General features: G+C 54.3%; 1 protein-coding gene across 1 annotated transcript in view; it reads left to right on the top strand.

Annotated features, from left to right (window-relative positions):
• The window catches only part of DGAT2 (diacylglycerol O-acyltransferase 2), a 34,194-nt gene extending 20,146 nt beyond the window's left edge, over window positions 1-14,048 (top strand). Inside the window, exons 3-8 of the mRNA XM_047753631.1 lie at window positions 2,140-2,247; window positions 2,619-2,689; window positions 9,490-9,694; window positions 10,258-10,432; window positions 11,237-11,439; window positions 13,728-14,048. Of these exons, the coding sequence (XP_047609587.1) occupies window positions 2,140-2,247; window positions 2,619-2,689; window positions 9,490-9,694; window positions 10,258-10,432; window positions 11,237-11,439; window positions 13,728-13,882 (917 nt within the window). The 3' untranslated portion in view covers window positions 13,883-14,048. The remainder of the gene's footprint in view (window positions 1-2,139; window positions 2,248-2,618; window positions 2,690-9,489; window positions 9,695-10,257; window positions 10,433-11,236; window positions 11,440-13,727) is intronic.
• The last annotated feature ends 8,104 nt before the right edge of the window (window positions 14,049-22,152 follow it).

Consider the following 22,152-nt stretch of genomic DNA (forward strand, 5'->3'; position numbering starts at 1 on the left):
GCTAGAGGGACCCCTTTTCTAGGTGAAGGACAGGGACCAGGGACAAACTGCTCAAGCATGTGAGCGACTTTGGAAGCGGCCTTAACTTAGACAGAACCATTCACCAAGCTGCGTCAAGGACTTCACAGTCTGCCTGTAACAGGGTTTTATGGGTTGCAGGTGCTTCCCTAGAGACACGTGTTCCCTGTCTGTGACGTCACACTCCTAAGCTGGGCCTGAAGAACTGGCCGCCTGGCCACCCTGTGTTCACTGCCCCTGCCAGGATGGGTGGAGCCCTTTTAGATGCCCTGGAGAGAGGCTAGCTCAGAAGCTTAGAAGAGGACGGGATGGCGGAAGACGAGGGACCACCGTTTTCCTGCCCTCAGCCTCCTGGGTGGCCCTCCTGTCTCCCGCTGGAAACCAGAGGAGCCTGAGCACCTTGGGAAGAGGGTGTGGAATCCAGAGCCAGGCAGCCCTAGAGCGCCCGTGACCCTACAGTGCCCAGCAGCGGGTGGCCCACAGCCGGGGTGGGCTTCCTTGCCTGGGCAGTGGAGGGAGGCCCTGCTTCTACCAAGCCCAATTCCCTGCGCCCCGGGGTCCCGTGCTAAGCGACGAGGGCAAAGGCGATGTGGTCTCCTAGTGTGGAGGATGCAGAGGTGAGAGGTTGGGGTGGGAGGATAGTAGGATGTTGGGGCACGTGAAGTCCTTGAAGAGATGAGGTCTGAGCTTGGCCTTGAAGGCTTGGGAGAAATCGGAAGGAGAGAAGCCCTGATGAGGCCTTTCTCGGCCAGGTTATTCACCCCTACGGCCAGCAGGCCTGGAACAGAGCGGCCACGGGAAGCTGGCCCCAGAGAGCCTCCCAGGGTCCTGCTGGGGGCTTTGAGAGAGGGGCTGGTGGGCTCTGGGCTTTGGCCTGGGACTGCCTGCTAGAAGGGGGCCAGCCCCCCTCCTGGGGCAGGAATCCACTCTCCCAGGTCCCTCCAGGGGCAGTCCGGGCTGCTCATTTTTGGTGGATTTCTAAAGCCTAATGCAATGTGTGGACTTAATAGTTTGAATCCTGAGTTTGAATCCTGGCTCTGCCTCTGTCTTGCTGGGTGACCTTCGGCAAGTTCCCTCCCCATAGAGCCTCAGTGTTCTCACCTCTAAAGTGGGGTATAGGGGTTCCCATTGTGGCTCAGTGGAAACGAATCTGACTAGTATCCATGAGGACGTAGGTTTGATCCCTGGCCTCGCTCAGTGGGTTAAGGACCCAGCATTGCCCTGAGCTGTGGTGTGGGTCACAGATGCATCTTGGATCTGGTGTTGCTGTGGCTGTGGTGTAGGCTGGCGGCTATAGCTCTGATTGGACCCCTAGCCTGGGAACCTCTATATGCTGCAGGTGCAGCCCTAAAAAGATAAAAAACAAAAAACACAAAGCATAAAAATAAAGTGGGGGGGGGGAGTTCCCGTCATGGCGCAGTGGTTAGCGAATCCGAATCCGACTAGGAACCATGAGGTTGCGGGTTCGGTCCCTGCCCTTGCTCAGTGGGTTAACGATCCGGCGTTGCCGTGAGCTGTGGCGTAGGTTGCAGACGCGGCTCTGATCCCGCGTTGCTGTGGTTGTGGCGTAGGCCGGCGGCTACAACTCTGATTCGACCCCTAGCCTGGGAACCTCCATATGCCGCGGGAGCGGCCCTAGAAATAGCAAAAAAAAAAAAAAAAAAGACAAAAAAAAATTAAAAAAATAAAGTGGGGTAGAAGTCACCCTGCCTCGCACTTGAGAGAGTGAGTGTCTCTGCCAAGTCCTGAGTCATAAAGGCACTTGGTAGGTACCTGCCCCCTTCGTCCACAGTAACTCTGCTGGGCACTCGGGTGGGGAGACCATGCCGGGGGGGCAGATAGGACAGCTCCACGGACAGCTGTTCCAGAAAACACAGAGCCCACGTGCCCCTCAATCCCGGGACTGCCCATCAGAGTCTGGAAGATGAGGCCTGCGTCCCCCGGGGGGGCCTGCGCCTCCCCGCACTGGGCTGCGGGCCCCCTCTGCCCAGAGCCTCGGCTGTGCCCAGCTTAGCGCGGCAGCAAACACTCATTCAGTCCCTCAGTGAGCCTCTGCCCAGGGCAGGGGGCTGAAGCCCAGCCAGGGAGGACGGGCCTGACCGCCCCCCCGCCTCCCCCCAGGAGTGGCCTGCAGCGTCATCCTCATGTACCTGATCTGCACCGACTGCTGGCTCATCACCGCGCTCTACTTCACTTGGCTGGCGTTTGACTGGAACACGCCCAAGAAAGGTAAGGGGGTGCCCCACCCCCGCGCCCTTGGGGCACTCCCTCCCGCTCCCCGAGCTGAAGTTCCTGAAGTTCCTCATGGCTTGGCACCTGCTGTGTGAGAAGAAGCTTTGGGATGAGCCAGGATGTGGTTTTGGATGGGGGCGAAAAGTGCCTCAAAGGCCACCATCCTGATCCTCTTGGGAGCTCACGCTCAATCCAGGGGCCCCGTAAGGTGAAGAAATGAACATGGGAAAGGGCCCAGGGTGGGGGGAGGGGGCAGGATGCTACACAGGGTGCTGGCCACCCAGCTCAGGGGTTCGCGCTGGCTCCGCCTAGATGCCATCCTCCCCCACGCCTACTCCTTCCCAACGCTGTATTCTGTTCCCTGGAAGGTGGCCGGAGGTCACAGTGGGTCCGAAACTGGGCTGTTTGGCGCTACTTTCGAGACTACTTTCCCATCCAGGTAAAGACGCGTGGGGGGGTGTCTTGAAAGGGTGGGAATGGATAGGAAACCTGAAGTCAAGCCTTGATCTGCCCATCCGCAGTGACCACATGTGCGGAGTTGAACCATGTGACATCTCCCACTATGAGCCTCTGTTGCCACTCTGCCCCAGTTTATGCAGGATGTGTGGCAATTTGGGGTACAGATAGTGCCGTACCAGGTAAAAAAGAAGAGTCACGACTCAGGGAAAACAGTACTAGTCTTTCATCCATAAAGGTTAACAGAATTGCAGTGGTTGCGGTTCAGGGCACCTCTGAGCTTCCTGGCAGCCAAGGCAAAAAGGGAAATATGATCATTATTGGTCTTCATTTTGGGAAGGAAAGAAACCTGTTAGTTCCTTGGGGAAACTAGTTCTAGGCTTTGGATCTAAACGTTGTTTTGGACCCTGAGAACCTGAGCGATGTAAGGAGCCGGTATAACGTTCGGTGAACATTAAAGGCGTAACTTAAAATCAAAGTGATTTAGCAAGAGCAATAAGGTAGTCCAAGTTCATCTGGCCTGAACCAAGGACAGCGATAAGTGTGAGGGGCTTTCTTTCCTTCTTCCTTACAGAAATACCACTTCACTTAGCCAGTTATGGGTGGGTCGCTGGGGGGTCATGGCCATGGGCATTAGGACCCAGAAAGTGTGGGGTGCAGTGAATGACGAGGGAGACCCTAACTGCTCAAGTGCTTGAGGAAGGCTCTGGAGGCTCTGCTCCTAGAACTGTCCTGAGGCTAAGGAGCACAGGAGGGGACGGGAGAGCAGATTCACCTGAGTTGGAGAAAAGGCTGGGCTGTGGAAGATGAGGAGGAGGTGGAGCAGAGAGGGAGGCTCTCCGTTTGTTGGGAGCCAGCACCTTTGCCCAAGGAGTCTCCTTTAACCCTGCCAGCAGCCTCTAAGACGGGTATTAACTTTATCGCGTTTTTACAGAAAAGGAAACTGAAGGTCGGAGGGTAGCACAGACAAATGAGGCTAATAGGAAGTTGAGCCAAGATTCCAGTTGCTGTCTTGCCTCAAAAGCTGGGCTCTTCCCCCCACTGCACGCCGCCTCCCTACGCGGCAGAACAGTGGGAAATGAGCTTGGAAGGATCCTCAGGCTTCCCCAGGCTTGGAGGACGGAGACGGGGAAAGGATTGGCCGATCCTGGGTGGGGCCAGGGTGCAGTCTCCCACATGAAGCTGGTTTAGCCCAAGCTGAACTCCGCGTTGCCTTCCTCCTGCACCACTGGCTGCTCTGGGTCCCCCTCGACAGGTCTTCTGAGCACCTGTCTTCTCTGGGGCCAGCCTCGAGGTCCCGACAAGATCAAAGGTGGCTCGGTCTGACTTTCGGGCCCCCTGCCCGAGATCTGCAAGCTGGGTTGGCAAGACCGAGGCATCTGGGCCATGGGGTGTGTGGACGATGCTAGTGGCTTGTGGATAATCCTGGCAGAATCCTGAAGGAAAGACCTGCCTGGCCGGCTCCCTCAGCATCCCAGCCCTGGCACACCCTAGCTGCTGAGGTAACCCAGCAGGGATCAGTGGGGCCGACGAGTGCAGGCAGCGTGTGCGAGTGTGAACGGGGGCACGACACAGGGGGGTGTACATTTGCTGTTGTGAGTCAGCGACTCAGACATCCTGGCGTGCTGCCTGGAGGAGGCGGTCCAGTTATCCTACATTGCTCTGCTGCACTCGGGATCGTGGGGGTGGCTCCAGGGCCAGCTCCCCCTGCCATCCCAGCCTGAGTTCAGTTTTCCCAGGACCTCTGGGGTCAGGGTTCCTGCTCCTTCCTTTTCATGACCCCGGCTCTCTGGCTGCAGAGGATCCAAGGCTGTTGCTGGGAGGATGTTGCACCATAGGACCTGGCCCTCTCATTTTGGAGATGAGGAAACCGAGTGCCAGAGAGGGGCAGGGACTGGTCTGGGTTGCACAGCGACTCCAAGCCGGTGCCGGTACTAGACTCCAGGCCCAGGATTCTTCCCCATTGGATTCCTGTTGCCTGTTCCCCTGAGAGGGATGTAACCCCAGGTTTCCCCATCGCTTTGAGCCCCACTCCGTGGGTCTCCCTGCCTCTGCTTCGCTGTTGGAGACCTGGGCTGAGGTCCCACCCTGTCACTCTGGTCACGGACCCGCACTGTTGCTCCCCTTGCCCTGCTGGGCTCTGCTGGGGATGCACAAGCATCAGCCCTGGTCCCCACCGTCAGGTGGCCTCACCATCTAAAGGATCCTGCTGGATGCTGTCACTCTCTGCCCATGGGGCCACCAGCCTGCTTTCTCAGGCTCATCCAACCTCATTCCCCCTCCTCCGGGAAATGGAGCTGTTCACGTGACCAAAAGTGGAAAACTTACAGATGGATGCGAGGACTCATGGGCTCTGGTCTTCCTGCTGGTTCCTCACCTGCCCCTCAGGAGCCTCCTCGAGACCAGTGGCTCCCTCCTTCATGAATGGGATGACTCGATGACGTTGGTCAGAGCTGAGACAGACAGGTGCCCTTCCCCTCTGGTGCTCTCTGCCCTTCCCAAAGAACCAAAACAAAACCCCATGTCGCTTATCTCACCTCTGTTCCGAGGAGTCTGTGGGGAGCCACGGGACACAGGTGAGCTGGTCCCCGGGCACCCGGACCACAGCCAAGCTGAGCCTGAGGCGGGCTGCGGCACCGAGCCTTAACCTGGGCTCTGATCTCACCTGCGGGTGCCCTTGGCCAGGCCCCTGCCCCTCGGGCTTTGGGCTCCTCTTTCGTGCGGGGAGGGTGACCTGACATTAGGTCTGATGCTCTGTGGAGTCTGGGTGACCCTCAGGTCCCAGCCCCTTTCCTGGCCTCTTGCCAGAGGTTGCATAATGATCTCTAACGGCAGCCACCACCCACGCCTCCCCACTCCCTTTTCGGGGGGCTCCTTGCTCTTTGGCACCAGAGCAGCTCAGCTGGCCTGGAGGGCACCCCATCTCCCAGCAGGGCTGGGGCTCATGCGTTCACAGCAGCCAGCGGGGCCACTGGCTACCTGGACGAGGAGTGGACAGGGCCCAAGTCACCTCTCCCGAGGGATGGGTAACATCTTTGGAGAAGAGACCAGGAAAGGCTCTCTGAGCTTCGAGTCATCTGTCTGTCCATCTGCCTCATTTCACAGATGGCCCGGGAGGAGGGTCCATCCCAAGATCCCAAAGCAAGTCAGTAGCAGGGCTGGCAGAGAAACCGAGGCTTGGAGTTCCCGCTGTGGCTCAGCAATGATGAACCCGACTAGTATCCATGAGGAGGCGGGTTCAATCCCTGGCCCCACTCAGTGGGTTAAGTATCTGGCATTGCTGTGAGCTGCTGTGTAGTTGCAGACGCGGCTCAGATCTGGCATTGCTGTGGCTGCTACAGCTCCGATTGGACCCCTAGCCTGGGAACCTCCATCTGCTGTGGGTGCGGACCCGAAAAAGCAAAAGAGAAAAGAAGCCAAGGCTGTCTGCTCCAGGGCCGTATCCTCATCCTTTGTTCCTCTGCTGCCACACCTGCTGCCTGCTGTATAAGCTTCGGCGTGTCTCTGCTTCTCCCTGGTTCTGAGTTTTCTGCGGGCTGCCCGGCTGGGCCAAGGTTCTCTGAGCGCCTGGCCTGCCCTGGGAGGCAGGGCGTGAGGGGTGGCTTGCCAGGAATATGTCCCAGTTCACATCAGCCTGGCTGGCGGGCCTGGGCAGCCACTTGCACTCAGGCTCTGCCACGGGAAGCAGTCAGGGACATGAGAGCGGGGGTGTCCACAGAGTGTCCATCAGCAGTGTCCTTCCCCCTCCTCCAGAGTGGACATGCTGTCCGCCCAGGAGGAGGAGACATGCAGTCAGATCCAAGCTGTGTCAGATGCCTGCACTTTTCTGGGTGCTGTACCAGGGCCCTCAACCCGCTGTGCCCCATGGCACCTCCTTTAACCAAAAGTCTCAGCGGATAGAGGCTTGCAAGATGGGGAGAAAGGATTTAAAGAGCCAGCTAGGGTTCTGCCAGGTGGCACATCCACGTCCCAGGCCCAGGAAGAAGCACCACTGGGTGGCCTCACCTAGAGGTAGACATTGACTCACTGTGACCTCCAGGGTGGCAGCAACAACTCCTTTCTCTAGGCCAGTCTCTACCTTGCAAGCAAAGGAATGGCCCAGATCAGGGCTCTTCCAGTCCGTTCTGTGCCCTGGGCTCTCTGGCCCATCCATCAGCGGAAGAGCATGTCTCCAGCATGGTGCTGGCTGCCTCAGCTCTTCCCCCAGCACCTTCCTCCTCCAGGGAACCTGGTGCCAGGGGCTTTCTAATCCTGGCTTCCCCAAGCACTCACGTGGTAGGCAGAAGACCTCCCACCCACCACCCTGCACAGCTCATGTAAAGCTGGGCTCCCTTTAAGACCCCCTGGCTGGAGTTTCCATCATGGCTCAGTGGTTAATGAACCTGACTAGCATCCATGAGGATGCGGGTTCAATCCCTGGCCTTGCTCAGTGGGTTAAGGATCCGGCATTGCCTTGAGCTGTGGTGTAGGTCACAGAAGTGGCTCAGATCTTGCGTTGCTGTAGCTGTGGCGTAGGCCGGCAGCTACAGCTCCAATTCAACCCCTAGCCTGGGAACCTCCATATGCTGCAAGTGCAGCCCTAAAAACACAAAAGGCAAAAACCAAAAAACATAAAAGACAAAAAAAAAACAAACCTGGCTGCCCCCACCCTCCACCCCACCAGCCATGGATTCAGCTGCTGCTGTTCCCTGCTGATGGATTGGGCAGCTAAAGATGGGTAGGGGGTTTTCAGCAGCTTTAATCTACTCGCCCAAGGCAAAGAGGGAGAAAGAACACTGACATCCTGAGCCCTGGGCTATAACTCAGGGCTCTTGCTCGCGCCACGCTGGCAGGTGCAGAGCCAGGAGCGGGGCCAGCCGCCCCCACTTCCATTCCCTTCTGGACTTCATCACCTGAAGATTCAGATTTCAGCTTCCCCGAGGCCAGCTACCAGCACCCGGCCCCTTCCCTCAGCTGGCGGCAAGGTTCTCAAATCTAGAGTCACAGAAAATCCAGGCTCCCTGACACTGTGCCGCTGCCAGCTGGGGGCTCTGCTTGCAGCTGGCACCAGTGTGGGGCGGTGGGCACACAGAAGCCCTGCAGGTGGGATGTCATCAGTGCCTCCTCTCCAGAGGCAGGGCGGCCCATCAGACCAAAACGGTCATACCCTTTGACCCTGGAACTGTATTTCTGGAACTTTGTCTCAAGAAAACAAGCACCAGCTATCATGGAAAAAAAAAAAAAAACCACTTTAAAAAAAGAAAGAAAACAAGTAGACAGAAGGACAAAAATAAGGTATTTGTGGAAGTGTTATTTCCGAGGGAAATTTTGGAAGCTTTTGGAAGGCCCAGCGGTCAGGGTTTGATTACAGTTCCATGTGGCATAGGCGTGAGCAGACACGTTCCTGAGGGATTTTGACACAGAAGAACAGCTATGGAATGCTCAGGAGGTAATTATATAAAAATCATATCAACCATAGGACCTCAGACTTGTGGTTTTTACAAGAGAACATGTGTTGGGAGTTCCCTGGTGGTCTAGTGGTTAAGGATTCAGCGTCGTCACTACTGTGGCTCAGGTTCAATCTCAGGCCTGAGAACTTATGCATGCCACGGGCACACCCCCCCCCCCAAAAGAAAATAAAACGTGCCTATTTGAGTAGGGAACAAACCTCCACACGTCAGAAAGGTTTATCTGGCTGGAGGAGCAACAGGTGCCTTTGCTTTTCTTCTGACTTTCCTTTATTTAAAAACATCTCTGATTATTCGTTATAATGATAATGAATTATTATTATAATTCCAACCCTCTCAGTCCCCTCCACCCCGACTGTTCCCTAGGACGCTTATGACTCAGGACTTACAGAAACCTTGCACCGTCCCCTCCGCCCTCCAAGCCGCCCGCCCCAGGCAGGGGGTGGGCCCCGAGAAAGCCAATCGTTCTTTAGAGCATCCCAGGATAGCTTTGTTGATAGCACCGCTGGTCAGCTGCCCCAGCTGCACAGCTGACCTCCCCTGCCCCCACTGTGGCTGGCACCAGGGCTGTGGCTTGTCCTTGTCCTTCCTGCCTCAGAGCCTGAGCTGCCTGGAAGTTAGTTTCCATTCAGGCTGGCTCCACTGTCCCTTCTCTTGCCAAAATAAGGGACCTGGACTTTACCCCCGATGGAAGCCAGACATCCGTCTTTATCTGAGAGTGACAGGGTTTGCACTGGGGTTTTAGAGCAATCATGCTGACTGTGGGGAGGGTATGGGGCCAGGCCTAGAGCAGGGAATGCAGGAGGCTGGGGGAGTACAATTTGAGGTCCTGGGGAGTTCCCGTCGTGGCTTGGGGGTAACAAATCTGACTAGCAACCTTGAGGACACAGGTTCGATCCCTGGCCTTGCTTGGTGGGTTAAGGGTCCAGCATTGCTATGAGCTGTGGTGTAGGTCACAGACGTGGCTCAGATCCCGCGGCGCTGTGGCTGTGGCTGTGGCCAGCAGCTGTAGCTCCAATTCAACCCCTAGCCTGGGAACCTCCACGTGCTGGGGAAAAAAAAAAAAAAAGACCTGGTGTGTTTGGGCTGAAGAAATAAGGGCAGCGAGGGAGAAAGTTTCCCATCTGCTTCCCAGAGGTTCGCAGTCCAAATAGCGACCGCCAAGGACCTGGCACCGTGGCGGCGTTGATGAGCCTCTCAGGTCAGGGTGGGAGAGTCACTGCAGTGCTCGGGCAGAGGGTCCCAGGGAGAGGGCAGCCCAGTCTCTCCCTACCCCTGGGTGTGCCCCAGTGCCCCTCTCCTGGCCGGTTTCCTCTGACCCAAGGTCTCCCTGCAGCTGGTGAAGACACACAACCTGCTCACCACCCGGAACTACATCTTTGGGTACCACCCCCACGGCATCATGGGCCTGGGGGCCTTCTGCAACTTCAGCACGGAGGCCACCGAAGTGAGCAAGAAGTTCCCTGGCATAAGGCCCTACCTGGCCACGCTGGCTGGCAACTTCCGGATGCCCGTGCTACGGGAGTACCTGATGTCTGGAGGTGAGAACCCCCGCTGCCCGGGCCTCTCCATTCGCCGGGAAGCCAACCCTCCGCGCCCCGGTGGCTGGTCCCGTGTTGGGAGATGCGGACTGCCGCAGGCACAGGGGGTCATGGCTGAGCAGGATCGGGGGCTCTGCGGGATTCAACTAGGATGGCATCTTCCCTAGGAAGCCTTCTCCAAGCCCACTTCTGGGCATCTCCAGTCTCCGTGCTGCCCTCCCCACAGCCCGATCATTTGGTCCGGTTTCCCACTTTCCAACCCCCTGTGGTCCGCATCAGCCTGACTCACTGGGATTCCCCTGCCCGGCCGACTTAGGACCTCAGGGGGTGTTTGCCAAATGCATGCGTTCCCTCAGCAACCATGTGTCATTGTCCCCATTTCACAGAGAAGTAAACTGAGGCTCCGGGAAAGGACTGCCTTGATCGGGGCCAGACCTCTAAGCGGCTGGGTTGGGTCTGGGCCCCAAATCTAGGGCTCTGAGTAGACTTGACAGTGTGTGGGGGTGGGGGGAGCACAGCAGCTTGCGCTAGTGCGTGCAGCCCTGACGCTGTCGCCCCTCCAGGCATCTGCCCTGTGAACCGGGACACCATAGACTACCTGCTTTCAAAGAATGGGAGTGGCAATGCCATCATCATCGTGGTGGGTGGTGCAGCCGAGTCCCTGAGCTCCATGCCCGGCAAGAACGCAGTCACCCTGCGCAACCGCAAGGGCTTCGTGAAACTGGCCCTGCGCCACGGGTGAGTGCGCCCCTGCCCCGCGCGCGAGGCGCCCAGGCCCTCCGAGCTGAGCTCTGCGCAGGCCAGGGCGGCAGCTCCTTGTCTCCTGGAAGCAGGCCCCAGACCCCAGGCCCCCAGCCCCAGGCAGGCCGAGAAGAGATTTCCGACATCCTGTGGGAAAGGGGAAGTTGGAGCCCAGAGGTACCCGCGAGTTGCCCAAGTGTAGGCTGGGCAGCTGAGCCGGCAAAGATGCAGCCTGTGTCTCCTGGGCCCTTGCGGGCGGGCTAAGAGCCAGGCCCGGATGCAGGCCTGGGCTCCAGGGCCAAAGTGTATCATGCTGCCGAGAGAGCAGAAGGCCAAGAAGGAGGCTGGATGGCTGGAGATACCAGGGAAGGCTTCCTGGAGGGGGTGACCCTGAGGACAGGCAGGAGCTGAGCAGCTTGAATTTCTGTGACCTTTTTTCTAGAAATCCAGAGGCACATTCTGTGTAGCCTCCTGGTTGGCACATTTCATTGGACAAAGCACAGTTACTTCTAGGGCCCCTTTTAATTTTCCTGCAAATCCTGCAAGGATGCCATCCCCCCCTCCCCCCATCACTCGAGATAACCAAGTGAGGCCAGGGGCCCCCTCAGGGCTACATTGTAAAGCCCCAACATGCTCTCCGGTCACAGACAGGGGGCAGAGGGCCTGTCCCCATCTGGCAGTGAGGGGACATGTGGTTTGGGGTCTCCCGGGGAGTTTGGCCAGTGTCTGGGGCCTCCGTGCTGCCAGGAGCAGCTGAAGCCGGGGAGTGGGCCACAACAGAGCCCGGCCTCTCCCTTCCAGAGCCGACCTGGTTCCCACCTACTCCTTCGGGGAGAACGAGGTGTACCAGCAGGTGATCTTTGAGGAGGGCTCCTGGGGCCGATGGGTCCAGAAGAAGTTCCAGAAGTACATTGGCTTCGCCCCCTGCATCTTCCACGGCCGAGGCCTCTTCTCCTCCGACACCTGGGGGCTCATGCCCTACTCCAAGCCCATCACCACTGTCGGTGAGTCCCCCCATCCCCCCACCGCCCGCCACAGGCCCTGAACTAGGGTGCAAGCGAGTTTAGTGGCAGAGCAAGAGTTCACATCCACACCCCTGGCTCTGAGGTCCGTGCTCTAAGTCCCGAGGACGTGGTCGCGGCTGGGCACTTGGCGGGGGGGGGGGGGGGGGGGGGCGCGATCGGTGGCGGCGGGGGGGGCGTCCCGAGACCAGGAGGTGGGCTGTGCCAGATGAGAAGCAGGACGAGGCAGTTCCCTGTTTGCAAAGTCTCTCAGGGAAGACCCTGTGACAGCCCAGGGCCGCAGGGGGTATGAGGAGGACGTGTGGGGGCTCTGAAAGGCCGTGGGGGACCCCAGCGAGGAGGGCGCGCTTACACGGATAGCCAAACAGGAGTTATCCAGCACAAGTGGGGAGGAAGCGAGATTTCGTCCGAAACAATAGCCTGAACGAAGTACCCCCAGCAGGACTGCATAGATGTTTAAGGAGCAGAAGCAAATCTAGGACGAGAACAGAAGCCTGTGAGACGCGGAGCCCAAAACGCTGCTTTTTTGCCCTCTGCCGTGTTGTTTTCGGTCCATATGAGACAATTTAGAGGATCCCAAGGAATGATCTGTTGAAGGGGTGTGTGTGTGTGTGTGTGTGTGTGTGTGTGTGTGTGTGTGTGTGCGCGTGCCTGTGTCTGTCTGTTAATGGTTCACAAGCCAGAGATCACACAAGTGCCTGGAGGCCGCACGCCGTGGACTCTGGGGCCAAAGCTCAGAGAGATACTTGGAGTTCTTTTCAGGGCCAGATGTTTTGCTGTGTAGTTTTTCCAGAGAGATCAACATCCTGCCTTTGAGGTCACGTGACCCAGACTCCCCTTTGACTCTCGCTGTACACAAATCCACCCCAGGTCTAACATCAGTGGGGCAGCAGGGTGGCTGGAGAGGGACACGGGCTGGTGGACAGTGTGAAGGAGTTTGTTCTTCGCCTTAAGGATGCAAAACGACCTGAGGGCTTGCGGGAGGGGAGATTCAGGCTTACCTTTTATTTATTTATTTATTTATTTTTTATTTATTTTTATTTTATTTTATTTTATTTTTTGCTTCTTAGGGCCGCACCTACGGCATATGGAGGTTCCCAGGCTAGGAGTCCAATCGGAGCTGTTGCTGCCAGCCTACGCCACAGCCACAGCAATGTCAGATCCGAGCCGTGTCTGTGACGTACACCACAGCTCATGGCAATGCCGGATCCTTAACCCACTGAGCGAGGCCAGGGATCGAGCCCACAATCTCATGGTTCCTAGTCAGATTCATTTCTGCTGCACCACAACGGGAACTCCCAGGCTTACATTTTAGAGTGATCCCTGGGGCTGCTGAATAGAAAATGAATTTGGAGTTCCCTGGTGGCCTGGTGGGTTAAGGATCTGGCATTGTCATGCTATGGTGTGGGTTTGATCTCTGACCCAGGAACTTCTGCATGCCAAGAGCACAGCCAAAAGAAAAAAAAAAGGAATTCCCACCGCGGCACCAGGACGCAGTTTGATCCCTGGCCCGGCACAGTGGGTTAAAGGATCCAGCATTGCTATAGCCGTGGCGTAGGTCACAGCTGCAGCTCGGATCTGATCCCTGGCCCGGGAGCGCCATAGGCCGCAGGGGAAAGGAAAAAGAAAATGGGTTAGAAGGGGCAAACGGAAGCCACAAGATCAGTCCAGAGTCTTTTGTGGTGGCCGGTGGCTTGGGCCGAGGAAATGGCAGTGGAGATGGAAGAGACGTGGGTGAACTTGGGAGAAATTTCAGAAGCTGCATTGATGGGACTTAGGGATGAGCTGGGTGTGGAGAGCGAGCAAGATAAGAAAATGAAAAAAAAAAAAAAAAGAAGACAGGAAAATGAAATTACCCACGGATTTATGCGCCCTCGTCTCCTCTTTCTCCTGCCCTTGGCACACTGCTCCAGGCATGTCCCGTTCTTTCACAGACCCCTCAGCAAAGCCCTCGGAGGAGGGTCTCCATGTGATAGGTGAGGACACTGAGGTTCAGAGAGGCGGGGTCCCTCGCCCAGAGCAGGGCCAAAGCGAAGCCGTGACCTGCTCCCCGCTGCTGCTTAAGTGGGTATGTGACCTTGGGCGGGTCCCTTCCCGTCCCCCTGGGCTTCTCATCTGTAAAAGGGACAAGCCCAGATGGAGCACATCCAGCCCAGTTCCTGGCACGCGGTTGGCACCTAGCGCAGGGTTGCTGCCATCAGCCACACAGTGGATGCCCGGGCAGGGCGGGCCGATGGCACTGACTCGAGTCCTCTGCCCCGTCTCTGCAGTGGGTGAACCCATCACCATCCCGAAGCTGGAGCACCCGACCCAGCAGGACATTGACCTCTACCATGCCATGTACACGGAGGCGCTGGTGAAGCTCTTCAACCAGCACAAGACCAAGTTCGGCCTCCCGGAGACCGAGGTCCTGGAGGTGAACTGAGCCCGTCCGTCCATCTGTCCATCCGCAGGGGCCAGCTTCCGGGAGGAATTGGCTGCAAATCATTTTCTACCAAGATCTCGAGTGCTTTTTGTGCTGTAAATTTGGAAGCATCCTGGGTGTCTGTGGGTTATTTAAAAGAAATTATAATAATTTTGTTAAACCATTACCATGTGAGGTCTTTTTTAAGAAGGACAAAGTCACTCTTTCTTCGCATTGGTCCTTTTCTGGGTGGCGGCTGACACAGCTGGGCCTTTGTGGTTTCTCAGCCAACCCCCCTCCTCCCCTTCCCAGGAGTGCAGAGAAAACTGCATCCTCAAAAACAAACAAAACCCACACAACCCCCCACCCCCAGCCCACGTCCTGGGGAAGGACAGGCTTAAGGGACTCAGGCCAATGAGATCATTTGCCCTTTGCCCCCTGGGGGGTGAGGGGCAGAAGCCACTTCTCATACACACACCTCTATTCCCAGCTGCCCCACACCGGATGGCACGACTAGTCCCTCTTGCCAAGGGGAAGGCTCAGGGGGCACAGGTGTCTGAGGAGCGCAGGGAGGAGCATCTGGAATATTCCAGCTTCGATCTCCTCTCTGCCAGCCCCCACACGTCCAGTCTTTCAAATCTGAGCCTGGACTGGCCTCCAGAGCGGGATGGAGGGGCAGCGAGCTGGCGCTGGGGAACAGAGATGTCCAGAGCAGCCATCTCTTGGATGATGCAGCCCCACCACGCTCTGGTTGGAGTGACTGGTTTTCCTCGGGGGGCTGATGACCCTGGACGTGGCACCGACCCCGCCTTGGCGTAAATCAAGTACTTCCCAGTGGCCTTGGCTTAACCCGCACCCCCCAAAGTGTGGATGTGGAGAAGGGGTCCCATGTCCTCTTTGAAGAGGGACCTGCTCTTCTGACCTGCAGACCACTTCCAGAACAGAAGTTTCCCGAACCCAAGCCTCAGGCTCGTGTATTTGTGCCTCTCTGAGGGTATGGGGGCCGGAGTGGGGAACCCTGGTCCCCTGTGTGTCCTTTGTTCTCTTGATGAGGTCCTTCGCAGTGTCAGATTTTTGTATATTCCTAAATATGAATAAATGAAAACGAGAGTCCTCTGTGAGTTGTCACTGGGGCTGCATCTGCCTCTTGCCACTGACACTAGGGGAGCAGAAATAAATGTTGGAAAAGGCTGAGGATATGCAGGATGGTCAGGACTGTGACAGAGAGGCCCCTTAATCCAGCCTGGGGTGCCTCACGGAGCCGGAGTCCCAACCTGAGCTGGGATGGCTGGAAGTTTGCCAGGAAGGTGCAGCAGAGCAGAGCATGTGCTGACTGATTTGAACCACCACGAGGTGGCGGTAGAGAGGTCTGTGCTGGGGCTTCCCTAGGAAGGGAGGGAGGCAGCTTCTCTGGAGTTTTTAGGTGGGGAGGAGGGCAGGGCAGAGAGAGGAGGGCCCCTGGGGGGCCCTCGGAGGCTGGATTCCGTAGCTCCTGGCAGGTCTCCGGTCTCTGGCTGCAGAGCCCAGATCAGAGGACGGACGTTTCCTTTAGGCTGGAGGCAAGGCCTGTTTTGTGAGGCGTTTCAGCCCCACCCCAGCCCCAGGCCAAGGCTAGGCAGGACTCTAGGCTTTCCGCTCCAGGCTGATCCTGGCCCCAACCTAGGGCCGCCCTACCAACCAAGAGGCCATTATCCTCTGCATGAATTTTGTGAAGTTTAAACACTTACTGTGCACCAGGGAACTCCACCCTCTCTGCCTAAGAACAGCCACCGGGACCAGGCCTTATATCTTGGAGGGGGCACCTCACCAGGGCAGTACATGGTCAGCCCTCCATATCCACCAATTTTTCATCTACCAACTCTGCTATTCCATTTTATAGAAAGGCCTCGATTAGCCGCAGATTTTTTATCTCCGGGGCTGGTGGGGGGAGAGGCGGCAGGTGGAAGAGGGTGGTGAGGAGGGAGGTTTTGGCTCCTAAAACCGAGCCTTTGCAGACACCTCAGGTCTCTGTCTAGCAGCCACCTGTGCAGAGCAGAGGTCAGCCCCGCTCTAAGCCATGTGTGGAGAACTCTAGGAAATGCTATGAACATGGCCTTCGGTTGAGAGTCGTTACCTTGGGAGAGGGAACTGGAACCTCCTTTTCTGGAAGGCTCTCTGCCTTGGACCCTGGAAATGGGGCTGCCTTCTCAGCCTGAAGGTCAAATTCCACAATTCTGCTTGTTGTTCACAGAGATGGCCACGAGGGGGCACTGAGGATAGTTCTGAAGCAAAAGCCACAAAGCTTCCCAAGCTTTCTTTTCACATTTTGACCCTAATCTAGCTCCTTGCCCTAGAGATAAATAAAATCACAGACTCCCAAAAGCTCAGAGCGGGACAGAAATTCAGTATTCAGGAGTTCCCGCTGTGGCTCAGCGGTAATGAACCTGACTAGTATCCATGAGGACGGGGGTTCAATCCACGGCTTTGTTCAGTGGGTTGTGGTGTTGCTGTGAGCGGTGCTATAGGTTGAAAATGTTGCTCAGCCCCTGTGTTGCCGTGGCTGCGCATCAGCTGCAGCTCCGATGCAACCCCTAGCCTGGGAATTTCCATGTGCCACAGGTGTAGCCCTAAAAAGCAAAAAAAAGAAAAGAAAAGGAAAAGAAATTCCATATTCATCATGAACAATTCCTCCTAATCTGGGAAATTTTGCTCAGAGTGGCTGATGGATTTGCTTCTAATCACTCAGCAAATCAACATTTACTAAATTCCTCCTCTCGGCAGGGAATGAGGGAATTCCAAATTGATTGTCCCCTGTTCTTAGGTGTAGAAATCTAAAGCACTCACCTTTTAAAAGGCCTTTGCAGGGTTCCCGTAGTAGCTCAGTGGTTAATGAATCCAACTAGGAACCATGAGGTTGAGGGTTAGATCCCCAGCCAGTGGGTTAGGGATCTGGCGTTGCCATGAGCTGTGGTGTAGGTTGCGGACGCAGCTCAGATGTGGCCTTGCTGTGGCTGTGGTGTAGGCCGGCGGCTGCAGCTCGGATTAGACCCCTAGCCTGGGAACCTCCATATGCCACAGGTACGGCCCTAAAAAGATTTAAAAAGAAAGCCTTTGCCTCCTTTTATATTCCCTGCCTAGGTTCTAGATGTCCCTGCCGCACCCACCAGCAGAACCAGCCTCCAGTCCTGGTGGGCTCTTCTCTCTCCCCAGCTCCCTGCCCCACTCCAATAGCTGCTGCTGCTGCTACTGCTGCTGCTTAGATGGTAGCGTCTCAAACCATGCCCTCCTTTCTGACCCCTAATAACACCTGCTAAGGAGTATGGGATCCAGCCTGTGACCCTGCCCTGATCATGTCACTTAACCTCTCAGAGCCTCAGCATCCTCATCTGCAAATGGGAATAAACCGTATTCCTGGGGTGATAGGCATCTAAGTATAAGATATATAAATAAAAATCATTCATCCAGGAGTTCCCATCATGGCTCAGCAGTAACGAATCCAACTAGTATCTATGAGGTTGTGGGTTTGCTCCCTGCCCTCACTCAGTGAGTTAAGGAGCTGTGGTGTAGGTCGCAGACATGGCTTGGATCCTGCATTGCTGTGGCTGTGGTGTAGGCCAGCAGCTGCAGCTCCAATTGGACCCCTAGCCTGGGAACCTCCATATGCTGTGGGTTCGGGCCTAAAAAAAGAAAAAAAGAGTCTTTGAGAGAGTGTTGCCTTTGCAAAACCTTGACTTTGGACTTCCAGCCTCCAGGTCTGTGAGAGGATGCATTTCTGTTGTTTTAAGCCAGCCGGTTTATGGCTTAATCTCATACAAACAGTGGCCTTCAATGTATTAGAGGACTTGTGCCAGTGGATGGCAGAGTCTGGTCTCCTTTTTTTTTTTTTTTTTTTTGTCTTTTATCTTTTTAGGGCTGTACCCGCAGCATATGGAAGTTCTCAGGCTAGAGATCAAATCAGAACTTTAGCTGCTGGTCTACACCACAGCCACAGCCATGCAGGGTCCAAGCCACGTCTGTGACCTACACCAGAGCTCACGGCAATGCTGGATCCTCAACCCACTGAGCAAGGCCTTGGACTGAACCCGTGTCCTCATGGATACTAGTCGGGTTCGTTAACCACTGAGCCAAGAAGGGAACTCCCCAAGTCTGATCTTTTCATCAGTAGAACATTTCACTTTTTTTTATATGGGGTGGGCTGCAAATTTGACTCTTCTTTCTAGTACTTCTGAGAGAGTGGAAGAAATTCTCATTGAACAGGTTATAATGTGATTGCTAGGAAGAGAAAAATAAGAATTTCCCCCACCTCTTGGCTTCAACCACAATTTTTATAAGAAACTTCTACTCCATATATTTTCCATACTTCTTTTGTATAATCCTATTTCTCTTCCTTGTAAATGCTTTTTCGAGCTATTTTTCACCATTTAACTGCTCAGAGAGTTTTGGTTTGTGTATTTTCATCTCATCTGTATCATGCGTACACACATCTTCTACGTTTTTTCACCTAACATTGCATTGCACGTATACACATTTAAAAAGCACTTTTTCTCAGTTCTGAAACATCAAACAATTTTTTTTTTTTTTTTTTTTTTTAGGGACACGGTGCAACATATGTGCAACATATGGAGGTTCCCAGGCTAGGGGTCGAATCGGAGCTGCAGCTGCTGGCCTACACCACAGCCACAGCAGCACCAGATCTGAGCTGTGTCTAGGCCCTATACCGCAGCTTGTGGCAATGCTGGATCCTGAACCCCCTGAGCAGGGCCAGGAATGGAACCCACATCCTCGTGTATCCTAGTTGGGCTCATTTCCTCTGAGCCACAGTGGGAACTCCATCAAATGATCTTTGAAATTTCTGATTACTTTTGACGAAGACCAATACAAAGTCTTTTTTCCTCTAATTAAGCACACATGACATACTTTTTTTTTGTCTTTTGTCTTTTTTGTTGTTGTTGTTGTTGTTGTTGCTATTTCTTGGGCTGCTCCCACGGCATGTGGAGGTTCCCAGGCTAGGGGTCGAATCAGAGCTGTAGCTGCCGGCCTACGCCAGAGCCACAGCAACGCAGGATCCGAGCCGCGTCTGCGACCCACACCACAGCTCACGGCAATGCCAGATCATTAACCCACTGAGCAAGGGCAGGGACCGAACCCGCAACCTCATTGTTCCTAGTCAGATTCGTTAACCACTGCGCCACGACGGGAACTCCACATACTTGATTTTTTCATCAAACTAGAGTTGATTTACAATGTTGTGCCAGTTTCTGCTGTAGAGCAAAGCAACCCAGTCACACATATACATACGTTTCCTTTCTTTTTCTTTCTTTTCTTTTTTTTTTTTTTAGGGCGGCAGCTGCAGCGCATGGAAGTTCCCAGGCGAGGGGTTGAATTGGAGCTGCAGTGGCTGGCGTACACCACAGCCACACGAACACCCGATCCGAGCTATGTCTGCAATCTCCACCGTAGCTCATGGCAATGCCAGATCCTTAACCCACTGAGCGAGGCTGGGGATCAAACCTGCACCCTCCTGGATGCTAGTCAGGTTCGTTTCCTCTGAGCCCCGATGGGAACTCCTCATTCCCTTTCTTTTATCATCTTCCATTGTGGTCTCTCCCCAGGGACTGGCCATCGTCCCCTGTGCTGTACAGCAGGACCTCATTGCTTATGGATATACTTTAAAATTGTACTGTATATGATATAAAAATGCATTTCAGGAAAAAAATATGCCTTCACTGGATAAATAAAATTTAAAATATATGCTGTAATACTCTTTTATTAGAGGCAATAAAGCGTAGAACTGGTAACATTGGAATCAGACGGCTTTCAAATTCCAGCTCCAAACTCAAACCACGTGACCCTGGGCAGATGACAGGACTCTTGCTTTCAGTCTCTAGCACCCTTATGAGGGGACACATGAACAGCTTCCAATAACCCCGGGCCCATACCAAGCACTCCAAAGTTATTACAGTTTTCAAAATATAAACTTCGATGAGCCAAATGGCATGCAAAAGTAAAATAGAAATACTTTTCATTTTGTTTGTAGGAAATAGATTATTTCACAGTGAACATCACAATGTTTGTCTTTTTTTTTTTTAAAACCATCTCACAAACAGGTTGCAAGTACAACACAAAGCATTTTTTTTTCCTAAACCAGATAGGAGTAAATTTGCAAACATGATGCTCCCTCATACCCAACAAGAACATTGTCCAGCAGAACCACAAGAAAACCATGAAGACCATTAAGTTAACATAGAGATGCTATCCCCAGACGCTCGTCAAGTTTCAACATTCCTCTTCATAACGCCCATTTTAGCAAAAGGATCAAGTTCAGACTCTCATGTTCTAGAACCTCATTTTTAGAGGAAAAGCACACTTCGGTTTCGCCTCCACCCTCGACACTGCCTCACTTCAGACCCACACCAGAAGCAAGGATCCGCTGCGGGCTGGGTGTTCAACTCAAGTCTGACGCTGCCTACCGAGAGGTAGCATCCGCTCTCCTGGGGCCAGGGCTGAGTCGCACGGGACTGCACACCTGCCCCCCACCGCCACACACGCACACACACCTACACACTTCGGATGCCAACTGCAAGTGTGGGTTATCTGCACTTCTGACCCACTGGCTATACAGTGAAGCTTCCCACAAACTCCTCCTTGGAGGTCCATTAATTTGCCAGAGTGGCTCACAGAACTCAGCAAAGCATTTGCTCACTAGGCGATTGGTTTATCATAAAAGGCTGTAACTCGGGAATAGCCAAATAGAAGAGATGCGTACATAGGGCCAGGTGTGTGGGAAGGGGTCCAGTGCTGCTGTGCCCTCTCCGCCTATGCCACCATCCCAGCCCTTCCTCTTCTTCTTCTTCGACCCCAGATCTCTTCAAACCCCACCCTTTGGGGGGTTTATGGAGGCTTCTTTACATGGGCCCACTAAGTTGTGGGCCATTGGTGACGGAACTCAATCTCCAGTCCCTCTCCCCTCCCCCTGGAGTGTGTGTGTGTGTTGGGGGGGGGGTGTGAGTCTGAAAGCCCCCCCCCCACTCATCAGGGTTGGTTCCCCTGGCAACCAGCCCCCAACTTTAAATTATCGCAGGGCTTTCAAAAAGTCTTCTCATTAACATAAACTCAGGTGTGGTTGAAAGAGGCTTGTTATGAAAACAAAAGATATTTCTCTTTTATTGCTCTGAAGCTATTTCAGGAACTGAGGACAAAGTTAAATATTATAATCGAAGATGGCCCATGGCTCTTATAGAGGAAATTACAAGAGTTTTAGGGGTTATGTGCCAGGAACAGTGAACGAAAACCAAATATATATATATATTACTATAAATCACAGTATCATGCTCCTTTTATCTGAAATGGTTCCCCAGTCTCTCCTTGACATTCGTAACTGCTGCTGGAAAGATGTTTCCAGAATCTGGGTTCTTGTTCACGGAGCCGAAGAATGAATTTTGAGAACACACAGGCAGCAAGCAGGCAAAGTCGTTATTACAGGAAAGCAAACAGCTCCCAGGACAGCTGGGAGGGGGAAGATGAGTCCCCCTCTCTATTGTCCTATAGGTGCTTTTAATCCCATAAAGATGGGGGTTACCAATATGCGGTCCAGAAAGCTGTGGTTTTCTCCCATTGCCCTTGCCCAGTTACTTCTATCAGTGCTTGTTCAATAGGGGTCTTAGGGGTGGACATGTCCCCTAAGTCTCAGGGTTTCTTTGCCCTTTTCTTCCCGTAAACTGAGTCACAGGGGGTTAGAGATGAATGTCCATCTGGGGGTAGGTACACTCCCTGCAGGAAACAAGGCCTGTGGGATGTTATTCCCTGAAGCCCTTAAGCCACAAATGCTAATCAACCGTCAAATCAAAGAATGAAGCCCAGGCTCCTCCACTGACTCCCTGAGTTACGGCTCTGCCTCAATTACCTTGACAACCTTGAAGATTACAGGCCAGGTATTCCCTAAAGCAGCATTTAGGTTTGTCCCACCTCCGGTTTCTTCATGACTCCTTCAGATTACCCGTTTTTAGCAGAAATGTCACGGAAGTGAAGCTGAGTTTTTTTCACCACATCCCGTCAGGGAGTTCATGATTTCAATTTCATGCTATTCACTTTGATCATTTGGGGTTTTTTGTTTTGTTTTGGGGGTTTGGGCCACGCCTGTGGCATGTGGAAATTCCCGGACCAGGAATCTAACGGCTCTACAGCAGTAACCAGAGCCACGCCAGTGACAACACCGAGTCCTCAACCCTCTGAGCCACCAGGGAAACCTGTGCTTTGCTGTTTTGATAAACGGGTAACTGTCAGCTTTTACATTGTAAAGTTACTCTCTTTTT

The sequence above is a fragment of the Phacochoerus africanus genome, chromosome 11 (genome assembly GCF_016906955.1).
Source record: "Phacochoerus africanus isolate WHEZ1 chromosome 11, ROS_Pafr_v1, whole genome shotgun sequence".
NCBI classification, from domain to species: Eukaryota; Metazoa; Chordata; class Mammalia; order Artiodactyla; family Suidae; genus Phacochoerus; species Phacochoerus africanus.